We start from the raw sequence: 19,318 nt of genomic DNA, 5'->3' as shown, positions 1-19,318 counted from the left end.
TATTATGAGCCATAAAACTAATACACTGTGCAGTATAGGGATGCTAGGGCAGTTGAGTAAACACAGTAAATCTTTAAGGAACCTGGTGCCCAGCAGTTGGCCCAGAAACTGTTTAATTGGAATATATTGAAATCAATATGTTGAAAGTAGTCTTTTTCTGAAATATGGTGCTTCTGTCAGATGATTTCTTGGTCACGTCCCTCTCCCTCTAATATTTTGATGAAGGAAAAATTATTTATTGACAGTTTGATAGCATAATTTAAACACTTTTAGCCTTCAGGAATGCATATCATTTGTTTTAAATTGCCTATATTTTCACACGTTTAATATCTGCAGTTGAGATGGATCTGAAAACGGATAGAATCTTAGACTGGAGGAGAAGCAGTATTCAGTGTCAATGGTGTTTTGCAGGTTTCCTCTGAGGAATGTTTACATTAAGACCCGAGTTTAATTTTTTTTAATACTTTTTCTACATCGACCTATCATGCTGTCAAATAAGTTACACTTCAAATTGATAATACAAGAGTGATGGGTCTTAAAATGCAATTTAAATCACAACCCCAATCATTAGCTCAGGAATATTTCTTCTGGATTAAACTATTCTTAGAGGTGTCTAAAGAAATAATTTTAGGAAGAATTCACATATAAAATGCACAGTAATTTCCTGAAATCTCTCTAAACTTGTGTGTGGGTGTGTGTGGTGGTGGTTGGGGGGCGGGGATGAGCAGGATGGTGGGTGGTAATGCTTTGCTTACTACGTTGGCAGTCTTACCCTGTGATAGTGAAGAGTAGTAGGTTTCATCATAGTCTCCTTAGGTTCTTGGGAAGACAGTTAATGAGAGTGCAGAAATAGTGTAAGTATGAGTTTACTGTCTAATGGCTTATGTTACACAGTAAAGATGCAACCGTGGGGTGGAGAGCACTTGTTAGAACAGGAAGACCTAAATTGTACACTAATTAGAGCTTTTTTTTTAATGTGTAAGAAAAGCAACTAGAAGTAATGGTTGTGAATTTATGGGTTAAGTTTTAAACAGCATCGTTTTGGCTCAGATTTTTGTTCATGATATTTGTTAAAGGAACGAGCAAGTGACTTTTAGCTTTCCCCACCTTTATTGTGATCATCTGTACTGCTGATGAACCAGGTCTCCTTCAATTGCAGGTTAAAGAAAATCGATCTCAGAACAGCTTACATTTTTAAAAAAGTACTGACTTGTAAAACCAGAGTTCACAGAGTAAGTTAAGCACTGCTTGACCAGGAGTGAAAGTGATCTCCTTAGAGCCTGTCTCCATTCTGCTTTCCTCTCTTGATGTCTCCTGAAAAGGCTTTCCCCTCGTGATAGCAAGAGGAGTGTCTGGCAGCTCCAGACTCGCTGAGGATCCTGGAGCACAGCTCTGCCTTTGTCTGTTTTCTTGGGAAGTCCCAGGACAGCTGTGATCCACCAGTCCTTGGTCATGTGCCCATGTTTGAACCCCCTAGGATAGATTAGGGGCGTGCCAGCTTTCTTCTGGTCACTTGGGCTAAGTTTGCTTTGTTCTGCATGTTGTCATTTCTTTTATCCCAGCCTTCTTGATTTCTGTATTTAGATCCATCGTAGCACATCTTGGGGGGGAGGGGGCAGGGGGTGGGGGTGTTGCTAAAACTTGCTTCTGTTTGATTCTGGCCCTTACTTTTTCCTGGTCTACCATTGAAAATTGTTAAGTTTTACCATGCCATAGACACTGATAAAATAATTTGGCTACTTTGCAAACATTTCTGCTCATGTTTTAGATTCAAATGTAGTCTATTTACTTTCTTTTTGGTACAGGTAAGTAGTCATGAATCCTTTCAGAAGCCTTAGGTTAGAGGCAGCTGTGAAAGTCTCTGCCTGTCACTTTGTGGACAACTGAAATTTATTTTCCCATTGTCTCAGTTTTCAAATATGTAGGGGAAAAAACTTTAAAATAATTTAATGGGTCTTTTACATAAAAATGTTGAATGAATTATTTTCTCGAAAAGCAGCTTACTAAACTTCAAATTCAGTGAAGGAATTTTCCTGAAGAACAAAGCAATTGGTTTAGCTGTAAATTTCTAATGCTGGCAGTAACATTAAAATGGATGGCTCAGATTCCTGCTAAACTGGGAAGTCCCAAATTTCTGTTCGTGCCAAGTTCTTTTTTGGGGGAAATGGGATTCTAGGTAAACAAATTTGTGAAATACTGGGGTTAGACAGAATTCACTACTAGACTGCTTAGTTTTTAATATATCAGCGTGTATTCTTTTGATTCTCTGAGAGTCGGGGATATAGTGTATTTCACTTTGACCACCAAATCCCTCTGTAAAAAATAAAAGTTATTATGTGGTTTGGGAAATATTGTCTTAACCATTACTCTTTCTCTGAATCTTGGTCCAGTTTCTTAAAAGATGGGTTAAGTGGTTTGAGATGGACTTTGCTGAGGAAATGTCGTAGGGCTTTTATATTTATTTGTTTGTTTGAAACCATAAGCTTACGATCCTGTGTGGTGGCTGGCACTTGTTTTGTATTTCTGCCTAAATAGAAGACTATCCCGCCTTGGTGCAAGGTGGACTGCAGGCAGACCCACCTTTTTACATAGGTATGGCTGAAATTTTTTCCAAGTAGCCTTATGATCTGCTCCAGAAAGTACTCTTCTTGAAGCCCCAAACTAATCATGCGGCATGGAATGAAGAAGTGAGAGTTTAGCTTTGGAAATAGAGGGCAAAGTTAAAAATCACTATCATGGAAGTGTTCCTGTAGATTAGAACATTGAACTTTTATGTAGTCCTCTTCAATCTGCCATGATGAATAGCCCCCACGTAAACCACAGCCACCTAAATGAGTTCATTTGTTGAATGGTGTTAGAATTAGCCATTTGATTGTCTGAAGACCATTTGCCAAAAGCAACTCGCTATTTTTTGGCATATTTGATATGTTGAGCTGGTATCTGACAATAGTTGGCCACAGCATAGTTTGCTTCTTGAGACTGTTCCTGGAATGTGCTAGTAATATCATCTTAAAGGAGGGTGACTGAATTTTTAATTGATAAGTAGGAGGGGAGTCACATATATGATTCATCTAAAAGTAGCATCGATTATTTAGGTGCAAGTTAAGAAAAGTGTAAGTCATAGCCATGGTTTTATTCCACCTGTATGGAGAGTTTCTACAATTTTTCTGTTTCCCAACAGAATTTTTATATCGTTGGCTTTAACTAAAAGTGCCTTTTTGTCATTACTAAAAGCTCTTCTCAAGACTATTAAAAGTGATTGAAATCAGTGTGTAGCTATTTTAAAAATCATGTATTTTTCTACTCAACTGAATTATCACACCTTTTTCTCTTCCTACACAGATTTTGCTTTGGAAACAAACCCTTCTGACCAGCCAAGGGCAAGCACAATTTTCCGGAGCAAATCTCAAACGGATGGTAAGACACTGGTTTTTTTCCCCTGAGCAAAAGATTGAAAACGGTTTTTGTTTTGTATTATGGGAAGGATTTAGAAGAACTCTTGCAATGGTTTAAATGTTTCATTTTTTTTCATGTATTCACTCATCTTATTTTAATATATGATGATTCAGTGTCCTTTAGTTGTCACTGTTTTAGTGAGGAGAACACTTAAACCATCTGTCGATACATTTTGCCACTTCTTTATCAACATAGCCAACTGGCCCCATGATCTAGATGTGGTCTGTTTCTCCATGATACTTTGTTCTTTCCCCCTTGCTCCAAAGAGCACACGTGTTAAAGATGAGTGATAGGGTTTAGGTCAGAGTTAGGTTTTCATTTGATCAAATCCAAAACATCAGTTGTTATACATGGGAATTGAGTCTTGTGATTCTGGCTCTGTTTTACAGAGTGCTCACCCAGATGAGCGTATCTCACATCCAGATTTATGCTACGCAGAACTTTGAAGCTATTCAAAACTTTCTCATCCTAATGTAGTGCTGTGCCAGGGTAATCAGAGCAACATGCCTTATGGGGTTTCACAGAAGATTATCCTCAGCATGTGAAACTCATGTAAATTTCCTGTGTCATGCTTGTTTTAAGAGGAGAATCAGAACTGTAGAATTTTTGGCATTCCTGCTTGCCTTCCTTAATGTTATGTTAAATCCTAGTTTATTTGCCAAAAAGCCATCCATGACCAACTTTTTCAGTTGATGACCAGAGCAGAAATACAAGTGAACCTTCCATAACATTTGAAGTGATGCAGCACTGTAAAAAATGGCGTTTTCTTTGTTTCCCCATTAGATGGCTGGTTTTTAGGAAAGGGTATAACTCAGGAACAGCCAGGTGGAAGAGATGCAGAGGGCCAGGCACAGGGACAGGGCGCAGAGCTTTCATGCCATCTCCGAGGGCACCACATGTTCACCAGCTTGGAAGCTCCTAGGGTTTTTAACTTGGCATTTTTCCAGTGTGTGTACTTTGTCTTGAGACAATCATTTCTGGTTAGGATTGCTCTATTTCTCAGTTTCTTCCAGAGCCATGAGCTGCTCACATGTAGAGAGACTGTGGAGACAGTAAAAGAAAAGTGGCCCCGTGCCCATCTCTCTCTTCAGTCTTAAAGAATTTGTGCCTGTAATGCCCATCCTGAGTTAAAGGGGGTGGTGTGGGAAAGAGTGTGGCCCAAGACCCTCTTTGACCTTTTATTCTCCTGGCCTTTGTTGGAGCAAAACAGTTTTGTGTGCTGTAGATAATGTTCAGTTAGGTTAGCACACTCATTTTAAAATTTAAATTTAAGATAGGTTACTTTCCAGTTGTGTAAAGACCCATGTATTTTTTCAGTAAGGTATTTGAGTAGGTTACCAATAAGTGATTCAGGATGCTTCCAGGGATACTAGTGCATTTAGAGATGAGTGCCTGGCCAACTGGTTCTTCGAGTTGTCATCTGTTAGATGCTGGTAATTAAAGTAAGCTGTGTGTAAATGTAGAATTAGAATATACTACTGAATAGTAGTCCAGCTATGCAGCAGAGTAAATTTTTGCATTAGCTACATTTCTCACCTGGCCTAATTTGCTTTGTTCTTTTCCTTTGTAAATGGAGAGTCTTTGGTTTGTCCCTAATACAGAATATCTGTTAGGTCAAAAAGTAAAACTAAGTTTTTAGATTTTATTTATAGCACTCATCTTGCTGGGTGATTTAAATTATATATTCTGTTGGAAATTATTTTAGAAAATAAAATGGAATTTTATCTCATTATGTTATTGGTAATCTGTCAGATAGTGACAGCTTTTATTTTTCTGTGGCATTTGTATCAGAATTCATCAGTTAATTTTTTTTATTCTTAGTGCGAGAAAAGGGGAAGAGCAACCATCTAAACCATGTAAGTAAACAGTTGCAAAGTGAAGAAATTAATGGTTTGAATTAAAAATGTCTGCCATGAATCCTGAAAAATATGATGGATCCAATACTATTAGCGTGGACCTCTTTTTTGTAGATTTTCTAGCTCTCTTTTCCTAATTATCCAATGTATGCAGGAAAGTCTTTGACTTAGTAGTGCCCATTTTTTAAGGATTCTGACATTCAAGTTAAATTTCAGTAATATGGTTGTGGTATAAAGATCTGCCTTAAATTCTTTTGCCTTAATCTTTTGATCTTATTTTTTTAACCAAAGTAATAAACGTATAATAGGTAAGTTAATTTTTAGCACTTGTCCATTAACCTCTTGTCATAGCAGGTGAAAGCTTAGCTTCCTCACTCCACCATGACCTTATTTCCCTCCCTCTGTTCCTTCAACATGTATCAGTTTTTATGAAATCAGAATCAATGTTTACATTATTAAGACTGTGAATATTATGTATTGCTGAACCATATAGTTCTATGACTGTGCCTCCTCCTTGTACACCATTCTTTTTCTTAAGTATTAATGACATTTGAGCACTTCTGCACTTCTCCAGGATACTCCAATCCCCCTCTTCCTAGCCAATGTGATCTCATACAGCTCCCTGGCCAGTCTCCCTGCTTTGACATCCTTCATTTCTTCTGTGGAATTAATTTCCTGACTATATTCACTTGCCTGTTTTCTAACAGCTGTTTTTTTCCCCAAATGTTGTAACATTTGTCACATGCCTATCAAAAGTATTTTCCATCTGCTAAGCCACATCTGTTCCATTTTTTCCTTGGAGACGCTCTTCTCCAACCTTTTGTCTTCCTACTCCCATATAGACTAGTTTTCCCCGGCTCTGTGTCTCTTTTCCTGGGATATCTGTGAGAAGTCATCTGGGATCTTACATAACTGCTCTCTTGTGTTGGGTGCCTGATGTCCTAGATTCTATGTTTCCCTCTGTCTTGTTATACTCCCTTGTTTACTGGACACATTTTTCTGGGGAAAGGGCACATGAGCAGAAATTTTATAGAGATCTAGCCTCTCTGAAACTCCTGTTTGATAAAGTATAGAATTCTAGGTTGAAACTAATTTTTGCAGTTCTAAAGACATTTCCCTCTTCTTCTCATTGACAGTGTTGCTCTTAAGTCTGTCAACATATGATACGTTGTACATTACCGGTTTTAGTCATTTTCCCCCATCCCTTCCTTCTCTGGAACCTTTTAGTACCTTCTCTCCCTGGGATTTTGAAATTTCATAATATGGTTTGGTATAGACCTTTTTTGTGTGTTTCTTTGATATTTTCTGGTTTTTTTTTTTTTTTCCTGGATTCCTATTATTCAGATGTTGGAAGTCCTAGAGCAGTATTCCTGTACAGATCTCTAATTAATTTCTTTCCCCTTCTGTTTTGCATTTTGTCTTTTTGTCCCACTTACTGGAGATTTCCTTGACTATACTCTAATCCTATCGAATATATTGTTTTGTCTACCTTATTTTTATAGAGTTCTTACATCCTGTCATTCTTTTTTTTTTCACTGATGCAATTTCTCGTCTTTCTGTGGATGTTTAAGATATTTTTTTAAAGTTTTCACTTACTTCTGAATTTTATCACTCTCATCAATTCCTTCTCCCTGTTTTGATCTCTTCCTTGTTGGGGCCTTCCCTCAAACGTGTGGTGGGCCCTGACTGTCTGTTAAGACCTAACTGGAAGCATCACTGGAAGGATTTGGGGGACCACGCCTCTGAATTGTGAGCCTGCTTTGGTTTCTGGAAGGCAGATTGACTTTCTTGTTCCTGTCGCAGTCATTCTCTGTAGGTACCAAGGTTGTGCTTCCTCTCTCCTGCCATGTCAGTTACCACTGCTTTATGTAGCCTTTTCATCTTTCAAATGTTAAAAATCATCTGCTGTCTTTATCCTGTCTTATGGATAGCCTTTATAGCATTTTTTAAAAATGCCTTTAATTCTAATGAGATGATATCTCTGAAGGAAGGGGAAGAGGAAATAGATTTGTGGTCAGTCCACTCAAACTTAGATTTATACTTTGAATATAGGTTCTATGTTTACAGTTTTAATTCAATATAATGATATTAATTCAGACAATATGTTTGATTATACCTTAATTAAAATATTGTACTTTTCTGCTAAGGCCTTTATTAAGAATTTAATTCAAATCACTCACCATACCGTATTGTTCATTAATGTGCAACATAGATGGAATATTATGCGTGAAGTATTACAAATTTTTAAGTTAAAGTCATTGATTCTTAATAAACATATCCAAAACTTGTGAAAAGGGGGAGGACAAAAGTGACCTTTAGCTTTATTTTTTTAATGGGTTGAAGTCAGAGGCATTAGGCACAGTGAGAAGAGTCTCTGGGTGGGGGCAGGATTTCAGCAGTTTTGGGGGTTGTCACTAGCCTTCTAGGTATGATTATTTTTTCATCTTTGCCATTAAACCTGAAGTCTACTAAGCAACCCTTTCCCCTTGTAAAGATTGTAAAACTCCATGTATTCTGTCCTGAGTGAAGATAAATACTGTTCTTCAGCAACCAGTTGAAATAATACCTATGAACATTAAACTGTCAGTAGCTGTTGGATTTTTTTTTTTTTTTGGATTTGAATTTTATATCCTTATGTGTGTCCGTGTAGTTTATTGAGGTTTTGAGCCAGCAGTGGTAAGGCTCTAATCATGAAGGACAGTTATCTTAAATTTTCAAGCAAGATGAGAGGAAAGTAACCTGCTGGCAGGTAATATATCCAGGCTTTGCTCAGGCTTTAATTCTGCCATCCTTCAGTGAATACTCGATGCTAAAAAGTTGGAATAGCTTTGGGAGTAGGCCTGCGGAAGTGTTTCTTTGGTAGGATCGAGCCAGTAGACTGTAAGTTGCTGATACGTTAAAGGAGCCCCCATAGGGCCGTAAGACCACAACAGAAAAAAGAAAATTTTAATAGAGGAAAACAGGGTAACTATCACCCAAAGCTCTACCAACTAGTCTCTAGTAAGGAAATAGCATTTCCTTACTATTTTTATTCTCCTCATATACAGAGTTTTGGTCAGAATTGACTTTTACTATGTGAGTGTATGTCATATTCTACCCTAATAGCAATGACCTTAAAAGATAACCTGCTTCATTTAGAAGAAAAGTATTTGAATGAATGAATTTTCATTTTTCATGCTGTATCTGTTTTTTGAGGTTCTAAAATTACACATTAACCAAATAGCTTAAGGACCATATCAGAGTTTGAGTTTGAAACATTTCTCGTTTGAAGGATAAATTAGTCCTCCAAATAGTGATACTTTTCAAATAGGTTCCATCTAGAACTTTTTGTTAATAAGGAATAAGTGGCTTTGCCATAAAACATCGGAAACAAGCAAAATGGTGTTTTCTATACCATTTGTATATTTCTGATTATTGGCTGCTGGCAATGTTTATTTAAATGCTGTGTATTTTAAAAAGCATCAAGTAGATTTTCTCCCTTCCTCACCTTTCGTGTATTTGTGGAAGACACTGATGGGAGAGCGAGACAGCATGATGAAAACTATTTTATATTAATAGGAGGCAGGAAGGCTTATCTGCATGAGTAAACAAACAGAAACCAAAAACAAAACCAAGCATTACAATTGTTTGTATTCTGTGATGTTAAAGAATGCTGCTATTACTTTCAACTGCTGATAGTGAGCGGGATTTGGTTAGTGGCCTTACTTTAAGAAAGAGCATTGTCCTAACATCATTGAGGCTATTTTAGTATTTGACTATTGCTGCATTCTTGGGCTCTTCACAAATAAATGGATACTTCTAAAGTGTTTGAAAGATAGTTTATTCTCTAGAGGGTCTCAGAAAGTTCCTTGTCACCTATTCAATACCACTGCAGATAAATTCTCACGAATTTGTATCTTTAGTAAGATTTACCTTCTAGTTGTAAGTGATCTTAAAAAATTTCTCAAGCACTTGTGGAATCCTAATTTGTCCCACATTCTGTGCTCAGCAGCTGGAGGTAGGAGAAGAATCTTCCCTAACCTGGAGCAGCTTGCTTACTTATGAGGGCGATACCATGCAAGCAGTTGAGCCCATGTAACAGTTGGTAAATTAGATGTGTTGAGTGTACAGAATGGGAGAAGTTTTGTGGTGTGGCTGCTGGCAGATACATGCTGGAGGTAGATGGGGTCAGGCTTGCTGGGACAAGGAGGGAAAAAAAAGGCGTTGCAGGCAGAGAGCAGAATGCGTGAGGCAGGAAAGTGTCATGAGGAGTGTCAAATATGTAGAAAAGAATTGATGAAATTTTGAAATGAATGGAAAGTATTCTCTGAGGTTCTCAATTGAGTAATGTGGTGGCAGTCTTACTTAAACATGAAGTGAGAAGTTAAACTCTCAGAGTTGTTTTATCTGTTTTTTGGATGTGAGAGAATCTTCAAGCAGTACCTTTTTGTCCTCCAGATAAGGAAATTGAGGCCCAGAGAGACTTCCCGCCCCGAGCTTGTTAGAGATAGAGCACCCCTGGCATGCCCAGCCTCTGATTCACAAACGTTTGTTTCGTCACTGTCTTATTATTGGCATTCATTTACTGCCGTGAAATGCTCTTGCATTGATACTACATAAAGCATTACATTTTATTGTAGTAAAGGAGTAGAAATAGAAAACCTCAGCTGCATTTCTTTGCTTAAGGAAAAAACACTGAAATCTTATTCTAAACTTTTTACATTATTATAAAGGTAATTTATAATAGGTGCTTGCCAGGTTGGATTGTAGGTACTATACCAAGGGCAGCATTTTATAAACCATTTCTCCAATCTCATCTGTGGAAGTTAGAGTGTAGAGGTTTCCCATAGAGCTTCACAGGATATCACACTCACACAGTTCATGGAGTGTAAGAAAAATCTTAATGCTTTATCGTTTGACATTTTAAGCGAGGAAAAAACACCCTTTTATAGGTTTAACTTACTGTGACATTTTCTTCTACTTCCCTTCCCCTTCAGGTATCTCCAGGGCAGCTTACTAAAAAGTATAGCTCATGCTCAACAATATTTCTAGATGACAGCACAGTCAGCCAGCCTAATCTTACAACCACAATAAAATGGTGAGTACAACTAGGTTGCCAAGGGCTGAGTGACAGAGACCCCCTCATTGCTAAAAGCACCGGAGCCATACGCAATTTCATTCATTTGAATTGTCCTTTTCAGTGATCAGGTTAAGAAACTGGTGTCAACTATATATTGATTTCAGGGACCTAACTATGGATTTTCAGTTTCCATTTTAATCTTAGAGTGCATGATAGAAGGGAAAGCCAGAGAGCAAATACGAAATCCCAGGAAAAGTATAAATCTTTATTTGATGCATTTCTGTTGTTTTGTTTTTTTTTTTCAGACTCTTTATTGGAATATATTTGCTTTACACTCTTATACCAGTCTTTGAGGTACACCAAAGTGAATCAGCTGCATCTACACATATATCCCCACATCCCCTCCCTCCCACAACTCCCCCCCACCCTCCCCATCCCGGCCTTCCAAGGCATCTCCCATCAAGTTGATCTCCTTTTGTTATACAGCAACTTCCCACTAGCTATCTATTTTACAGCTGGTAGTGTAAATATATCTATGCTACTCTCTCACCTCGTCCCAGCTTCCCCTTCACCCCTTACCCCACCCCCGTGTCCTCAAGTCCATTCTCTACTTCTCTATGTCCACTCTTGCCTGTCACTGGGTTCATCAGTACCATTTCTTCAGATTCCATATATATGTGTTCGCATACAGTATTTGTTTTTCTCTTTCTGGCTTACTTCACTCTGTATGACAGACTCTAGGTCTATCCACCTCATGACATATAGTTCCATTTCATTCCTTTTTATGGCTGAGTAATATTCCATTGTATATATGTGCCACACTTCTTTATCCATTCATCTGTTGATGGGCATTTAGGTTGTTTCCATGTCCTGGCTATTGTAAATAGTGCTGCAATGAACATTATGGGACATGTTTCTTTATGGATCATGGTTTTCTCTGGGGTATATGCCCAGGAGTGGGATTACTGGGCCATATAGTAGTTCTATTTTTAGTTTTTTAAGGAACTTCCAAACTGTTTTCCAGAGTGGCTGTACCAGCTTACATTCCCACCAACAGTGCAGGAGAGTTCCGTTTTTTCCACACCCTCTCCAACATTTATTGTCTCTAGATTTTGTGATGATGGCCATTCTGACCGGTGTGAGGTGATACCTCATTGTGGCTTTCACCTGCATTTCTCGAATGATTAGTGATGTTGAGCATCTTTTCATGTGTTTGTTGGCCTTCTGTATGTCTTCTTTGGTGAAATGTCTATTTAGGTCTTCCGCCCATTTGTGGATTGGGATATTTGCTTTTTTGGTATTCAGCTGCATGAGCTGCTTGTATATTTTGGAGATTAATCCTTTGTCCATTGCTTGGTTGGCAAGTATTTTCTCGCATTCTGAGGGTTGTCTTCTTGTCTTGTTTATGGTTTCTTTTGCTGTGCAAAAGCTTTTAAGTTTCATGAGGTCCCATTTGTTGATTCTTGATTTTATTTCCATGATTGATTCTAGGAGGGGGGTCAAAAAAGATCTTGCTTTGATGGATGTCATAGAGTGTTCTGCCTATGTTTTCCTCTAAGAGTTTTATGCTGTCTGGCCTTACATGTAGGTCTTTAATCCATTTCGAGTTTCTTTTTGTGTATGGTGTTAGGAAGTGTTCTAATGTCATTCTTTTACATGTAGCTGTCCAAATTTCCCAGCACCACTTACTGAGGAGGCTGTCTTTTTTCCATTGTATTTTCTTACCTCCTTTGTCAAGATAAGCTGCCCATATGTGCTTGGGTTTATCTCTGAGTTCTCTATTCTTTTCCATTGATCTTCCTTTCTATTTTTGTGCCAGTACCGTACTGTCTTGATCACTATGGCCTTATAGTAGGGTTTGAAGTCAGGAAGCCTAATTCCACCAACTCCGTCTTTCCTTCTCAAGATTGCTTAGGCTCTTTGGGGTCTTTTGTGTTTCCATACAAAGCGCAAGATTTGTTGTTGTAGTTCTGTGAAAAATGCCATTGGTAATTTGATAGGCATTGTGTTGAATCTATAAATTGCTTTGGGTAAGATAGTCATTTTCACAATGTTGATTCTTCCAATCCAGGAACATGGTATGTCCCTCCATCTGTTTGTGTCGTCTCTGATTTCTTTCATCAGTGTCTTCTGGTTTTCTGCATACAGGTCTTTTGCCTCCTTAAGCAGGTTTATTCCTAGGTATTTTATTCTTTTTGTTGCAGTGGTAAATGGAAGAGTTTCCTTAATTTCTCTTTCTGTTCTTTCATTGTTAGTGTATAGGAATGCAAGAGATTTCTGCACATTAATGTTGTATCCTGCTACTTTACTAAATTCATCGATTAGTGCTAGCAGTTTTGTGGTAGAGTCTTTAGGGTTTTCTGTGTATAGTATCATGTCATCTGTGAAGAGTGACAATTTTACTTCTTCGTTTCCAATTTGGATTCCTTTTATTTCATTTTCTTCCCTGATTGCTGTGGCTAACACTTCCAAAACTATGTTGAATACTAATGGTGAGGGTGGACATCCCTGTCTTGTTCCTGTCCTTAGAGGGTATACTTTCACATTATCGCCATTTAGGACGATGTTGGCTCTTGGTTTGTCATATATGGCTTTTATTATGTTGAGGTAATGTCCTTCTATGCCCATTTTCTGGAGAGTTTTTATCATAAATGGATGTTGGATTTTGTCAAAAGCTTTTTCTGCGTCTATTGAGATGATCATATGGTTTTTATCTTTCAATTTGTTAATATGGTGTATCACATTGATTGATTTGCATATGTTGAAGAATCCTTGCATTCCAGGGATAAACCCCACTTGATCATGGTGTATGATCTTTTCAATGTGCTGTTGGATTCTGTTAGCTAGTATTTTGTTGAGGATTTTTGCATCTATATTCATCTGTGATATTGGCCTGTAATGTTCTTTTTTTGTGACCTCTTTGCCTGGTTTTGGTATCAGGGTGATGGTGGCCTCGTAGAATGAGTTTGGGAGTGTTCCTCCTCCTGCTATAATTTGGAAGAGTTTGAGAAGGATGGGTGTTAGGTCTTCTCTAAATGTTTGATCGAATTCGCCTGTGAATCCATCTGGCCCTGGGCTTTTGTTTGTTGGGAGATTTTCAATCACAGTCTCAATTTCCGTACTTATGATTGGTCTGTTCATTGTTTCTATTTCTTCCTGGTTCAGTTTTGGAAGATTGTACTTTTCTAAGAATGTATCCATTTCTTCCAGGTTATCCAATTGATTGGCATATAGTTGCTTGTAGTAGTCTCTCATGATCTTTTGTATTTATGAGGTGTCCGTTGTTACTTCTCCTTTTTCATTTCTAATTCTGTTGATTTGCATCTTCTCCCTGTTTTTCCTGATAAGTTTGGCTAATGGTTTATCAATTTTGTTTACCTTCGCAAAGAACCAGCTTTTAGTTTTATTGATCTTTGCTATTGCTTCCTTCATTTCTTTTTCATTTATTTCTGCTCTGATCTTTATGATTTCTTTCCTTCTGCTCACTTTCGGGTTTTTTTGTTCTTCTTTCTCTAGTTGTTTTAGGTGTAAGGTTAGGTTGTTTATTCGATCATTTTCTTGTTTCTTGAGGGAGGACTGTATTGCTATAAACTTCCCTCTCAGAACTGTTTTTGCTGCATCCCATAAGTTTTGGGTCGTTGTGTCTTCATTGTCATTTGTTTCTAGGTATTTTTTTATTTCCTCTTTGATTTCTTTAGTGATTTCTCGGTTGTTTAATAGCGTATTGTTTCGTCTCCATGTGGTTGTATTTTTTGCAGTTTGTTTCCTGTAATTGATATCTAGTCTCATGGCATTGTGGTCAGAGAGTATGCTTGATACGATTTCAATTTTTTTGAATTTACCAAGGCTTGATTTGTGACCCAAGATGTGATCTATCCTAGAGAATGTTCCATGTGCACTTGAGAAGAAAGTGTATTCTGTTGTTTTTGGATGGAATGTCCTATAAATATCAATTATGTTGAGATGGTCTAATGTGTCATTTAAAGCTTGTGTGTCCTTATTGATTTTCTGTTTGGGTGATCTGTCCATTGATGTAAGTGGGGTGTTCAAGTCTCCTACTATTATTGTGTTACTGTCAATTTCTCCTATTATGGCTGTTAGCATTTGCCTTCTGTATTGAGTTGCTCCTATATTGGTTGCATAGATATTTACCATTGTGATATGTTCTTCTTGGTTGGATCCCCTGATCATTATGTAGTGTCCTTCCTTGTCTCTTGTAATAGCCTTTACTCTAAAGTCTAATTTGTCTGATATGAGTATTGCTCCTCCAGCTTTCTTTTCGCTTCCATTTGCATGGAGTATCTTTTTCCATCCCCTTACTTTCAGTCTGTATGTGTCCCTTGGTCTGAAGTGGGTTTCTTGTAGGCAGCATGTAGAAGGGTCTTGTTTTTGTATCCATTCAACCAGTCTGTGTCTTTTGGTTGGAGCATTGAATCCATTTACATTTAAGGTGATTATTGACATGTGTGTTCCAATGACCATTTTCTTAATTGTTTTGGGTTTGTTTTTGTAGGTCATTTCATTCTCTTTTGTTTCCTGTTTAGAAAAGTTCCTTTAGCACTTGTTGTAAGGCTGGTTTGGTGGTGCTGAATTCTCTTAACTTTTGCTTGTCTGGAAAGCTTTTGATTTCTCCCTCGAATCTGAATGAGATTCTTGCTGGGCAGAGTATTCTTGACTGTAGGTTTTTCTCTCTCAGGACTTTCAATATATTCTGCCACTCCCTCCTGGCCTGCAGAGTTTCTGTAGAAGGATCAGCTGTTATCCTTATGGGTTTCCCCTTATATGTTATTCGCTGCTTTTAATGTTTTTTCTTTGTGTTTAATTTTTGTTAGTTTGATTAATATGTGCCTTGGTGTATTTCTCCTTGGGTTTATTCTGTATGGGACTCTCTGCGCTTCTTGGACTTGATTAATTATTTCCTTTCCCATGCTGGGGAAGTTTTCCACTCTAACCTCTTCAAATATTTTCTCAGACCCTTTCTTTTTTTCTTCTTCTTCTGGGATGCCTATGATTCGAATGTTGGTGCGCTTAATGTTGTCTCAAGGTCTCTGAGACTGTCTTCCTTTCTTTTTATTCTTTTTTCTTTTTCATGCTCTGTGGCAATTATTTCCCCCATTCTATCTTCTAATCCCCTTATTCGTTCTTCTGCCTCAGTTATTCTGCTGTTTATACCATCTAGAGTATTTTTAATTTCAGTTGTTATCTAGTACTGTTTGTTTGCTCTTTAGTTCTTCTGATTCCTTTTTAACTGTTTCCTGTATTTTCTCTATTTTGTGATCGAGATTTTGGATCATCTTTACTATCATAACTCTGAATTCTTTTGCAGGCAATTTTCCTATTTCCTCTTCATTTATTTGTTCTTGTGTATTTTTACCTTGTTCCTTCATCTGTGGCATATTTTTTTGTCATCTCATTTTCCCCCCACTTTGGATGGGTGGAATTGTGTTCCTGCTGGGTCTTGGTGTTAAGTTGAGAACCTCTGGGAGGTTCCTGGGAAGTGGGTTTCCCTGTCAGTCCAATGTTTTGGACTCAGAGCTCCCACCTCAGGAGCGCAGGCCTGACACTGGGCTTGTGTATCAAGATCTCACAAGCTGTGTGAAGCAGGGAAAACGAAGAAAAAAAAAACAGGTAGGAGAACAGGAGGACAATAGCAAGCTAAAAACTACAATAGTAGGAAACTAACAGATGTGTTAGAAAAAATTTTTTAAAAAATGATGGAGCAACAACTGGATTGTAAAACAACTGCAATATCCTAGGTGAGGGGGTGGCAAGAGAAAAGAAAGAAAAAAAAAAGCCAGAAAAGGCCTTGGCTGTGGGGACGGGGCTTAGACAAGGGCAGTGGTGGGGGCGGATGTTAGGCAATGGGCCGAGCCTACGCTTAGAGAAGGCCCTGGGGGTGGTGGGGAATGGGGCATAGGTCCAGTGAGGTAGAGGGGCCTGGAAATGCCTCTGGTCCTGGGAGCAGAGGACCAGGTCAAGATACCTAGCAGGCTCCCTGGGCCCAAGTTGGTGGGAGAGATGCAAGCACCTCCCCATGTCCCTCCCCTAGTCCTCCAGTCTTGGAGGGCCCCTCCCCCTTGGCTTCTCTTATTTCCCACTCCCTCTCTCCTATTCCCCTAGAACCCTTACAGCTGCAGGGGGCACTGAAAAGCGGGAGACCAGACTCTGATGCCCAACAGGCTTCCCAGGGCCAACTGGGCTTGGGTAATGCCTGCCACACTTCCCCAGGTTTCCCAGTCTGGTAGGGTCCCTGTCTGCCTCTCTTCCTCTCCCCCGCCCCCCACTCTCCTAGGTTCTAAGCAGCTGGAGGGGGCCTGGAGAATGAAGGACCAGGTCGGGGAGCGCAGTTGGCCTCCCTGGCCAAGAGAGCAGGTGAAATGCCCTCCAGCCTCCCCTGTCCCCCAGTCTCAAAGCTCCCACCCCCTCCTGTCTGCCTCTCCACCTCCTCGCCCCTCCTCCCTCCTTCCACACCCCCCAGGACCCAGGCAGCCTGGAGGGGGCCTTGGAGGGTGGAGGACCCCACTGAGGAGGCCAGCAGGCCCCCCAGCCTCCTGGGTGGGAGAAACCCAATCGCGGTTTCCCCGATCTCCCCAGCCCCCAGCAGTCCCTCCAGGCAGGAACGTCTCCCCTCCCGCAGCCACCCCCCAGGGATGCTGGTCCGGTCAGGCTTCCCCTTCCCCGCCCCCCTGACTTCCCCCAGGTCCTACCCGGTTGCTGCGGGGTTCCTGAGGTCTGCTTGGGCCTCAGGTCCCCCGCTGGTCTCCGGTAGCTCTTCTATTTGTGGGGGGACACAATCTCCGCGTCTTCCCATGCCACCATCTTGACTCCGCCCCCCCGCCCCCCCCCCCCCATTTTTGTTGTTAAGACCTTGATGAACATAATGAGAAGGAGCGGGCCTTTGTATTGGATAGTTCTAGACAAAATGATTTCTTTATGAGTTGTAGTCCTAAAACAATGTATACTACTTTGGAAGCTACTCTTAGAAGAAGGAACAGCTTGTCCCCTACTGGCACCATAGTGAATCTGCATTTAAATTTCATTGGATTTTGTCAGATTTATCCCACTGTGCATTTTTTTTTCCTGCACTATTTCTGGGTGAAATTTCACTTCTCCTTCCTGAACCCGAAAGAGGGGGAAAATACATCAAAGCAGTCTTAAGGAACACACTCTCAAGCTTAATTTCTTTGTAGATGCAGTTTGTTTGACTGAAGTTTTAACTTGAGATACATTTAATTTTTGTTCGTATATCTATAAATACATCTCCAACACACCGTATCAATCACAGCAGAAGAACAATAAAAGAGATGAAATTTTGGAAACATGGCTGTGGTTAGGTTTATACTTAAGACGTGAACAGTGTCATGAGGATGAAAACTGTTCCTTAGCTTCTGGGAGCACCTCATGGTCCACAATTGGAGATGCACTTTCAAAACCCCCTAATGATGAACCTTTCGAGTTTATTTAAGAGAGAGAAGGTAAAACCAAACAGGATGCAGAGCTTTCTGACTCCCTTGGTGTTGTTCCCAGAACATTAATGTCTCCTTAGGATATGAATGTTGACTTTGCAGAGCACAGTTTGGGAAATGCTTTTTGAAAATATTAATCTCCTTCATTTTATTTTCCGTCTTAAAAAGATAAGTAATTTGTTGCTAATGTGCCAGCCTTTTTTTAGCTATGTAAATTATCAATAACTTCTCGTTAAAAACAGCAAGTTCCCAATCATAGTAATGCAACTTTCCCGTCTTACTTATGATAATAGTTGTGGTCAAATCATGTTTCAGCAAACGCGGAGCCCTGTCTGTCTCTAAAGCCCTGAGTTTTGGCACTGAATGTTTTTATTTAGCCAAGACACTAAATCTGTGGGTAAAAAAATCACTGCTTTGGCTAGAGTCACAGCTTCTTTTGAATTCAAAAGAGCCTGATGTTCTAGTCTATACTTCAAACGTAGTTTTAAGGATTAACCTTGCTCAGACAAGTAGGTTTCATGCTTTTTTTCCCCAATCTAATGTAATTTTTGGAAGTACAATAAATTTTAATTAGCTCTCATTAAGTTTTAGAAATGATCATTCAGCACATTCATTATTGGTGAAATAAAGGTTTACTGAGCTAATTAGTAGGGCCAATTGGCTTTTAGGAATGATTTTGAAAAATGTTTTATCATGAGATTAGTTTTCAATGGGGTAGTTGTTCTCAGTGGGGTAGGTGAGCCTTATTAGAATCACTTATGAAACTTTTTCAAGATATATGTCTCTAAACACATGAATTCCACCTCCCCCCGGCCCCCAAGACACAGTGTCTGTGTGTCTGTCCCTCTCTCTCACACGCACTTTTTGCCAAGCGGGGGAATGTTGCGAGGCATGATTCTATGGACAAAAGCATCCCGAGTGATTCTGATCTTAACCCTACCTCATTCATGCTAAACTGTGCTGCACATTGCAGTCACCTGGGGATCTTTAAAAACAATCCTGATACACAAGTCATACCCAATGCCAGTGAAATCAGAACATTTTGAAGCAGAAGCCAGGCAGTTTTTAAAGCTTCTCAGGTGATCCCAGTGTGCAGCCGAGCTTGGGAGCCACTGTCTGGTTTGAGGGTAGGAGAAAGAGAACTGCTTCTGATAATTGGTGGGAGCTTGGGTAAGCCAGTTTTAAGCCATGGTTCCCTTATCTGTAAAATGAGTTGTTTTAGTTAAATGTCATCTAAGGTTCAGTGGTCCTTTCATCATATAACTTCTAATTCTGTGATTTTTAAAATCAATTGGAAGATGAAACTTTGAAGCACTAGAGAAGTTTCCATCTTTGATGCTGACAGTGTTACAGGCCTTTATACAAGTGCTAAGATTCTATAGACCTACTTACAAAATTCAGATTTGCCTTCCCTCACTTATTTTGAGTTTCATTTTAGACACTGAGAACAAAGGGAAACATATAACTTAACCAGAAAACCC

At 39.3% G+C, this 19,318-nt stretch overlaps 1 protein-coding gene across 4 annotated transcripts in view; it reads left to right on the top strand.

Moving 5' to 3' along the window:
- LOC130830284 (cyclin-Y-like protein 1) overlaps nt 1-19,318 on the top strand; it is a 72,407-nt gene that overhangs the window by 39,639 nt on the left and 13,450 nt on the right. For 3 of the 4 annotated variants that reach the window (XM_057697434.1, XM_057697433.1, XM_057697432.1), the window contains 3 exons: nt 3,343-3,417; nt 5,278-5,312; nt 10,289-10,389. In XM_057697434.1, the coding sequence (XP_057553417.1) occupies nt 3,343-3,417; nt 5,278-5,312; nt 10,289-10,389 (211 nt within the window). The remainder of the gene's footprint in view (nt 1-3,342; nt 3,418-5,277; nt 5,313-10,288; nt 10,390-19,318) is intronic. The other variant, XM_057697435.1, reaches the window with a different exon arrangement.

This window comes from Hippopotamus amphibius, chromosome 10, assembly GCF_030028045.1.
Source record: "Hippopotamus amphibius kiboko isolate mHipAmp2 chromosome 10, mHipAmp2.hap2, whole genome shotgun sequence".
NCBI lineage: Eukaryota > Metazoa > Chordata > Mammalia > Artiodactyla > Hippopotamidae > Hippopotamus > Hippopotamus amphibius.
Note: the sequence above shows the minus strand (reverse complement) of the source record. Positions and strands in the feature narration are given on the sequence as shown.